Source organism: Triticum urartu, chromosome 2A, assembly GCF_056163025.1.
Source record: "Triticum urartu cultivar PI428250 chromosome 2A, HENAU_Tu73, whole genome shotgun sequence".
NCBI lineage: Eukaryota > Viridiplantae > Streptophyta > Magnoliopsida > Poales > Poaceae > Triticum > Triticum urartu.
The window spans coordinates 753,939,374-753,949,283 of NC_141874.1; the positions used below are offsets into that span (position 1 = coordinate 753,939,374).

The window sequence follows — 9,910 nt, forward strand, 5'->3', positions numbered from 1 at the left end:
TTTAAGAGATAAAACATGTTTAAGATTGAAAATACAAAAAGATATCTGCTGACAGCATCAATTTCCTCATTGTATACATGCATGTGTAGAAGAGAAGAAAAATATGTAGGCCGAACTTCTTCGTACCATACGTGTGATATTTATCATTTGAGATTTGTTTTACATTAATACATAGCAGAGACCCCTGTACCTATCTACGGACGTGTCCAAACATATCTATGAATAAATAGTGAGTCCGATTTAAAGGACGTCAATGGACATGCCGTTGGGTGTCTACTAGTCCAAACACTACTGGGAGGCCGTTGGCCGGTTTTGGTACACCCAGTATTACGGGGAAAGGGATGTTACGGGATGATGTAGCCATCATTAATCGGAGATTATTGGGGTGCGGCCCCCTTCAAGTTCGAAAGACTGTCAAGTTTCAGTCGGTGAAGAAGATGACCGGGCTACTATATTGAAGTTTGAAGTTTGAACCAATGACTAAACCACTGGATCCGCACTGCTGTACATTCCGACAGTTGTATACATACATACTTCATACTTGGGTAAGAAGCGAAACACAGTCACTGTCCCTGACTTCAATAACAGCAATCCAAGGCCAAGCATTCAGTCATCAGATTAGCTCGGCTGCATGATGAAACATTTTAAGGACACTTGTAACTTGCAAGAATACACGCAGGAGTCGACCATAAGCCTCCCCCTAGCCCTCTACTACTCAACCAACGACCACGATCAGTTTTAGCGTACGACCGTGTGAAAACCACAAAGTGGAGGAGTGCAGATCAATCATGTTCTCCAGCCATCCGGCCTCTCATGGTCTGCATCGATCCACGGTCACTTATACAAGTGTCTTCTTACCACACTGCAATACTGCATATGAACGCAAGCTCCTCAGATACTAGATACATAGTTTCTAGCGTGTATCCTTAGAGGTGCGATGGCTTACCCATATTGCTGAAAGACAATGAGAAGGGGTAGCAAATAACATCCATGACCGTTGAGTGATCATATATATACCTGATCCACCAATAACGCAGCCTCGTTGCTAATGACACAGCCGATACTTTCAGATTCTTGGAGCACACCGATAATGTTTGTTATTGGCGGCCTCTTGGCGCGGTCAGGATTCACGCATAATAAACCTACCTGGAGGCATTTCTTTATTTGCTCGCAACATGTTTCTAGGGATCCATACCCCCGTGATCTCTGCAACACATTTCTCCATTTCTCAACCGTCTGTAGAATCAGAACAAACATGTGCAACTTTAGTGTGTAGAAGATCTAATGTGTCACCGTGTCTGAAAGAAATACCTCCATCTTGAAACGTCAGGAAATTTTCCTTACAAGCTCGATAAAGTCATCTGAAGGTGTTCTAGTAACGTCGGGGTAGTCCCTATGTCCTGTTATGACCTCCAAGATCAGTACACCCAAACTGAATATATCTGATTTTGGTGTCATTGTACCTCCGTGCAAAAATTCCGGTGCCATGTAACCACTGAATCACAACACATATACAATTTTGCAGTATTAAAGAGTCTAATGAAAATACAAACTTCTCATGACAAAAATGCACGGTATTAACAAGTGGCGTCAACTTACAATGTCCCATCACGAGATGAGGTGCAAATAGTTTGTTGACCAAACAGTCTTGACAGACCAAAGTCTGTGATTTTCAGCACCATACCATCATCGAGCAATATGTTTGAAGGTTTTAGGTCCAGGTGAATAATAGGCTTATCAATTTCTTTATGAAGATGGTGTAAACCATAGCAGATCCCCTCGATTATTTTATAGCGTGTGCTCCAATTAAGTCCAGAAGATTCATCTACATTGGTAATTAGTGGAAGAGCATTCTCAGAGATGTCACATGAAAATCTTTGTAGTTGTTCTCTAGATAATATAATCAAGCATGATGTCCATAAAATTTTACAGCGTGTTCTCAGTTGTCCATTATTGATTGATATCAGCATCAAATGTCTATCCGTTTTGACACTTAATTAGTATATTTGGATAAAATAAGTTTTGCAGAGCAAAGCTCAAACCTCACAAACTAGAATCTCAAACCGAGAAACAACATTCCATATTGAATGACTTACCCGATATATACTTATCAAGGCTTCCGTTGGGCATATACTCCAAGCAAATTAACTTTTCCACCATCTCAGCAAAAACATATTTCCCCTTGTACTCTAAACACTCATTTTTTGTTTCGTAGCAGTAGCCTACAAATCGCACTATATTGCGGTGCTTAAGCATCATAAGATGATATACCTCGTTTTCAAATTGTTTCTGGCTTGACATTAAGAAAGACACGATCTTCTTGACAGCAATTGCTTCCCCATTTCGTTGCACTCCCTGTTTAAAAGTCTCACCCTATTAATACATAGTATATAGGTTTGTGGATTAGCTTCATAATGTAGCAAAAAAAAGTCAACAACGACATGCTATAATCTTACATTCTTACTACCTTGTATACCACACCGTAACCACCTTGACCAAGGATTCGCTCATCAGAGAAGTTTTTTGTGATTTCTTTCAAATATTGTAATGGTATATCATGTGGTGTTGGACTCTGATCCTCCTGCAACAGTGGTGCTGAGAAGGAGCATATCACATTATCCATCAGCCGATGTGGAGGAGGTTCCAAAGCTTTGACAGAGGAATCACTGGTGGCGAGGTATAATTTCAAACCCAACTTCCCATTGACACACTGGATAAGTGAATGCTTCTGCAGCGAGCGCGTCTCCAACTTGTAATATTGTGATATCACAATATCAGAGAGGTCCGCGATTGTGGAACAAGCAATTTGGACCCTGCCAAGGAAGGAGGAGGATCCGTCACCACCTTCTGTGGATTTTTCGACATGGTAGACATATGCTTCAAGACTAAGCTCGTCAAGAGTTGATGGATCAGACACGTCGAAGTAAAAACGCTCATTCCACACCGGGTTTAGATCATTCTCCCTGACGGCCGTGCAAAGCCGATGTCCATCAAAGCGAAGCTGGACACGGGCGCTCAAGGGACCTTGGCTATCCTTAGGCATCAGGGCATGAGCACCCACAACTTCCACGCCAAGCTTATATCTTGGCATTGTGTCTGGTAGTTATGTTGCAGTCTACTAGACCGTAATGCTGCAAAAGAGAAAAAACATAGTTACTTAGCATCATTGCCTACAAGCGGGAAGGAGTCCATGAAGTGAAGTGGCTCCAAAAGTTTGTAACTGAATCTCGAAAACCATTCGACCTAAATGAGCCGTGAAAGGTGAGATTATATCATAATGCATTAGCATCCTGAATATAAAAGCTGGGCATGACTTAAGTTAGGGCATTTTCGATTCACAAGATTTCCAAGACACAAATGAGAAAAGCACAGGAATACAATGTCATGACATGTTGAATACTACATGATTGTAGGAAAGTTCGTTTGTGACGGAAGATATATTATTCTTCACATACGGCTGGAGTAAAAATATATATGAAAGAAGTATAAATTGTTAGAATTAATGGGCTTGAATAAATGGCAAGAGGTGCTGCAAATCATTTAGTCCCATGCCACTAGTTATTTTCGAGAAAAATTCCATTGGTGGAGGTGGTGTGAGAGCACCTTATATAGCTTGGCCAGGGTGAAGGGTGCATACGTGTGACATGCGACATGTGCGTGAATGGTCTACCAAAATCCGGTCCATGGCTTTGCAGGTGCGTGACTTTCTTTTGATGTTTTATATTTTAGTTTCTTGACCATTTAGTTTTGGAAACCTAATCAGTTTGGATCGTGAGACGAGACCGCGTGACTTCTCCTACATATACAACTTATTGGTCACTGCCAAATACACACAGAACAAGTTAGGGTTTGCCTCTGCTCTCTACCTGTGTCGCCACTGTAGTCTACTCCATCCCGAATGCTGGCATACACCGTGAGCACGAGAGCAGGCCTCAAGATCCTCTCGTCCTTGTGATCATGCATCGGGGGAGGGCAGATTAGGTTTTTGTGAAGCGCTCCACGCGACTACTCACATTCGTCAACATGAGTAGTTTTCCTTTCAAGTCTAGGGGCGCCGCGTACCGTTATCTCCCCTACGGTCTGTTTTGGCCGGTCTTCATAAACGTTGTCATCAACAACATCACCTCTGTAGTAGCTGTGACTACTTCACCTACAAATGATTAGTACGTGCGTTGTGATATTGTCCAATCTATAATTATGGTTGTTGCTGCATGTGCCGTGTTGCTGTTTGTGTTGCACTGTTCATTTAGTTTGCTAGAGATATGCATGCTATTAATGATTTTACTCATGAATTATTTACAGGAGAGCAAATTAACATATGGAATGACTCTTGGGTTTCAGGAGTCCCAATAGTAAAATCATTACTGAAAGGGGAGGTACACTTCTCCCAAAGGTAAATGAGTTGATTGACCCTGCTTCGGGTACTTGGGACGGGCAATCACGAGATTGTCTAACTTCCCAACACAAATGAATCATATCATAGGAAAAAAAAATCATGGATAGCAATCCTACAAATCAAACAACGTGGGAAAGTTTCTCAAGGCTAGATTTTTCCAAAACCCCTTTGGGAATCCTTTGAACCAAGGAGAGCCCTTGACCTTTTGATTGAACTGAGCACTGATGTTAAATCCCCTATTGGATGAGGCTAAAGCAGAAGGGGAGTGAGTAAAGGAGGCGGTATATGCGTACAATAGCTGTAGGTAAGGGCGGATTCAATTTTCTCTTGGAAAAACAAGGGACTGCCACTGCCCACTGGATATCTCTCCGGCGATTAAGCAGCAAATTAAACTCGTATTAGTTCTCCCCCACGCGACGCAAGCAGCAAAGGAATCCACAGCAAACTGGATGCATGGGGAGCAGTGAAACAAATACTGCAGTATGCTTGATTAGAGCAGCCAGCGAAACGACCAGTGTGAGAGAAAAAAATCGATGGAAAAAGTTAGATTTGCTCACCGATGGCTCGATCGCAGGGCATGTATCCGATCCGGATAGGATGTGCCAGTCCGGTAGAGCAGATGGATCGAGGTCGGAGAATACTAGAAGAGGAGGCTTGGAGCCTTGGACGGTGGTAGCGGATACGGTCGGGTCGTTTCGTTGTCACAGCCTAGTGGAAGAAGAACAAGGAAATTTGGAAGTGTTGACAGCACATAGCTAGCTGACCCCTTCCCTATCAATGCATACATACAGACACGACAACGTGGCCTATGTGTTGTAATAGTACTACCTCCGTCCTAATTCATTAGCCCCTTTAGTATTTTGTGCCAAATTTTAACCATGAATTTAATTAATAAAATGTTAATACATGTCACAGAAAAATCGTATCATTGTAAACTATGTTTAAATACAAATCCAACTGTATCATTTCTTATAACATATATTAACATTTTGTTAGTTAAACTTATGGTTAAATTATGACACAAAATACAAAGAGGACTAACCAACCTGGACGGAGATAGTAATAAGCTATCTCAAAAGATCAAATGGACACACACACGGTGTCTTGTTGTCAACGATATTACTCCATACAATATACTACAGATCTGTCTGGATATACGCCGGCCAAATCGCTAGGTACTTGCGTGCGAAGCCCAACCGACGCATCATGCCCTACTCCTCGGCCGGCCTCTATGTATGTGGAGCGACGAATCAACCACGATCAACACTAGTGCCAGGGTTGATTTACACAACAGATCTTCCCTTTTCATGGTGAAATCCATAAGCGGGGAAAGCACCCCAGGAAAATTAGGTCTTAGGTGACTTCACTTTTCTGGAATATTAGGGGTATAATTAAAGATAAAGTGGAGGATTTTGAATGTAGAGTCTGCCTTCATTTTTGAGTTGTGTAAGTTATTTGTGCATCGTGACACCCTCATTATGACTGGCCAAATGAAGCATGGTTTGTACGTCAAAAGAAGAAGGTGAAATGGCATTCGTAATTTACCTCCCCGTACCACGACCCTGGACATCATCGAGATCATCCCGTCCTCTCCTGCAGCGCAAGACAGTGGAGCTGTTGCTCCATCTCCTTCCTCCGAAGCTGAAGCTGAGCTGGTCACCGCGATCTTTGTCCCGGCGGTCAGCCTGGTTGCTGGCAATGCGGGGACGCCGCCGTGCTCTCCCCTGATTGTGGCCTGCCAGCCACCCCTGCTCGCTGCACCAAGATCACCCTCCCCAAGGCCAAGACCACCGACAAGGAGAGAAGGAAGACGCTGGCTGGGTCGTAGGCTTCAACCTTGCTCGCTCCAGCCCGCGTCTCCAAGCCAAGGGGAGAAAGATACCGATTGCGAAGATAGCGGAGAAGCTGCTATGCTAGTGCATGGGCGTCGTGGATGAAGGCCAACAAGTCACAAAGGAAGCCATTGACAAATTTGTGGTCATGTTCCAAGGGAAGCTCCCTGACATCACAGTGGCGGCTCTCCGGGCGCTGTTCAACCTTGACCGCGACTTGCGCAAGTCGTCGAGGATGCCCTGGTGGTGACGCGGGACCTGAGCCGCAGGCGGTGATGGGGGACACGTCCGGCTTGGCGGAGTGACCGGAGCGTTTGCAGCCCCTGTAGAAGAAGTGCTCTAGTTTACATGATAGTTTCAACCCCTCTACTTATGTGTGTACGCCTGTTTGCAATCGTCGACGTCGTCGTCTGCTATCTGCTGCCTTGGTGAGGCTTTTGTGCTGATTAGTTCGTCTCATTTTAGCATGTGTGAGCTGAATGTTGAATGTCAGGCTGATGTTTGCTTTGTTGCGGCCAACTGCTACTTCACTTCTGATATAACCCAAGTTTCCCATGATAAATCAAAATCTTAGTATTCTAAGCTGGAATGTCCGAGGCTTAAATTGGCCCGACCGTCGATCAACAATCCATGTCACTTGGTCTGTCTGCTGAAGACCAAGATAGAGCTCGTCGACCCTTTCATCGCTTCATACCTGTGAGGTCAAAGATTAAAGAATTTTTGCCAGCGCCCTGCTAATGGTACACGGGGTGGCATCTTGCTTCTCTGGGATGACGATGTTGTGTACGTGAAGGATGTTTCCATCGGAGTCTTCTTCCTGTCCTGCAACATCATGATCAAAGAACACAATAGAACCTTTAAGCTAACAACGGTCTATGGACCAACAAGAAGCAACCTGAAGGATGCTTTCTTCCAGGAGTTGGTTGGCGAAAAACCTCCCCATGGCTCAAAGTGGCATGTCTCTGGTGACTTTAACTAAATATACCGTGCCAGAGACAAGAATAGAGCAAACATCGACCGGAGCCTATTGAATTCATGCTTCAGCCAACTCATTCAAAAGTCCGAACTGATGAAGGGAGGTGGGCAATATATTTCAACACTCCCCCTCACGTCTAGGCTATTTTAGTCCTTAGACGTGGGATCGATGTAGGCCGCAGAATCGTTTTTATTTAATACTGCGTTGGCAGGGTCTTGAACTCAAGACCTCTTGGCTCTGATATCATATTGAATTCATGCTCCAGCCAACTCATCCAAAAGTCCGAACTGATGGAGGGAGGTGGGCAATATATTTCAACAGAGCTGACTTGTCCGCTTTCGCAATGCATAGAGTACTTGTGAACTCAACGGTTGTTGTTCCCCTCCCAAGGGCAGGTTCTTACGCGTTACTCACCCGTTCGCCACTGGAAACACCACTTCCCGTTCGACTTGCATGTGTTAAGCATGCCGCCAGCGTTCATCCTGAGCCAGGATCGAACTCTCCATGAGATTCATAGTTGCATTACTTATAGCTTCCTTATTCGTAGACAAAGCAGATTCGGAATTGTCTTTCCTTTCAAGGATAACTTGTATCCATGCGCTTCAGATTATTAGCCTGGAAGACATTCATTTACAAAACAGAAAATACACTTGGAGTAATGAACGGAGCGACCCCACCTTAAGCAAGCTCGACGGAGGCCAGGGAGCGTTTGGTTACTGCGTCTACCCGATGAGAGATGGTAGCGCGGGATATTTTCAACCGGTTTGGATGGCGGTCATGTAATAGGATAGACATGTAATGCTCCTATTGTGTTTGCCAGCCGGTTGTGGCTTAGGGTTTCAGTTCTTTTGAGCTTTTTGTTTATTTTCGCACCTCGATACTTGGAGACTTTGTTACTGGATTTTATTTTAATAATATGAGCCGTATGCATCTTTCTGATGCAGAGGATGGGGAAAACCCCCTTTTTGAAAAAAAAGCAAGCTCGACTCTTCCTTTTGTAATTCCCCTTTCACAAAAGAGAATCCCCTGTGCTGCTGCAATGGATAAAGACAGACTTTAGCATCATGTAAGGGCAGGAATGAGGTCCCATCAACTCTGACCTTGTCAACCAAGGACTCGGAACCATTGAATAGTCTGTTGACGTGGTAGACATATGCTTTGAGATGAAGCTGAGGGAGATTAGAAGGATCGGACAAATCGAAGTAGAACCGCTCGTTCCACACCGGGTTCAGATCTTTCTCCTTGACAGCCGTGCGGTACCGAAAGTTATCAAAGGCAAGCTCAACAAAAGTACTCGCAGAGCCCTGCTCATCCATGGGCATGAGGTCATAAGCGCTTACGACCTCCACACACAACCACATTGGTTTCTTTTTCCCATACGACCACGACACACACAACCATATTGGTGGTGAATACAGGCTTGCAATTTGAGCTCTGGTGTCTCCTTGATCGATGAAGCCAGAGCGAGGTCCCCACTTGTATTGCACGAGCAATTTGAACGCTTGTGCATAATCAGAGATGCGCAGGACTGAGGCGCTATGCAATCCGGCTGACCTGGCCGCACAACCTTCGAGATTAACCACGCGAAGATTCGGTAGATCTAACAGATCGAAGTAGACGCGCTGGTTCCACACCTGGTTCAGATATTTAAGCTGGACAATGACACACTTCATGTTCAGATATCTAACCTCGACACAGACAATGGAATAACCTTGGGCAGACTCGTTGAGGTAGGCTTCAAGAACAAAATCGCAAAGCAGGTTGAGGCGCTGGATGAAGCTCGACATCGAGGCCAGATCAAGCTCGACAGAGTCACTGGAAGAACCTTGAGCAGATTCGTTGACCCTGTACACACTTGCTTCGAGAGTAAGGGGGCAAAGTTTTGAGCAGATTCGTGTACGCAGGTCGGAGTACTCGGAGTACAAGGGCTGGTTCCACACCGGGTCCAGTTCCTTCAGCTTGACAACCATGCGGAACCGGTGACCATCAAATCTAAGCTCGACACCGGCACCTGCGACCTCCACGCCCAGCGTCGCCATTGCCTCTGCTGCAGATGTAGCCATGTTACCATGTAGGCACCTGCTGTTCACCCGAACTGTCAGAATGATATACTGTAGCTCCCTATTCCTGTTTAGAGCAACGAAAAAGCCAGGGGGCGGGGATGAGGAAATCTCGGAACAGTGAAACAAACCAAGCAAGTTAGATTTGCTCACCAACGTTCAGCAGGGGATGAATCCAGAGTCCTGATGCGCCAGCGGCCAGCGGCAGTCTAGTGGAGCGGATCGATCCAGGTCGTCGGAGGACTCCGGTCGTGTGGAATTATGGAGGCTAACAAACGCGGGCGGGTGTGGCCTGACACTCACCAGCGAGGAGTCAGTCGATCTGGAGCCCGGATCCGCCGGCGCCGGTCCAGTCCAGTAGAGCGGAGCGGAGGCCGGAGGAGGACGAAGCGTGGGCAGAGGAGTACAGAGTCTCGGCAGAGAGAATGCTGTGGTGTGGTGTGGTGAGGGGAACTCTGATACACTATTTTGAACAGGAACACGGCCCGCCATCGGCCATCTCTAGATGAAGCGCACTTGGCTAAAAAACAACTCGTGCATACGGGCCAACCTCGATCTCGGGCCCCCGCCGGCCGTCGCGCGCCATTTCAGTTTTATTTCTTTCTCCCATGTTTTGACAAGTGGGACACACATCTGTATGTCAACG

General features: G+C 45.5%; 1 protein-coding gene across 1 annotated transcript; it reads right to left on the reverse strand.

The window, feature by feature from the left end:
* Window positions 1-942: 942 nt before the first annotated feature.
* On the reverse strand, window positions 943-9,697 carry LOC125530513 (uncharacterized). The gene is made up of 7 exons (XM_087542507.1): window positions 8,260-9,697; window positions 2,468-2,749; window positions 2,097-2,355; window positions 1,600-1,825; window positions 1,345-1,495; window positions 1,018-1,236; window positions 943-954 (listed from the first exon to the last, which is right to left on the reverse strand). The coding sequence occupies exons 1-7, from the start codon at window positions 9,265-9,267 to the stop codon at window positions 943-945; spliced, it is 2,157 nt and encodes a 718-aa protein (XP_087398633.1). The 5' UTR covers window positions 9,268-9,697.
* Window positions 9,698-9,910: the final 213 nt, after the last annotated feature.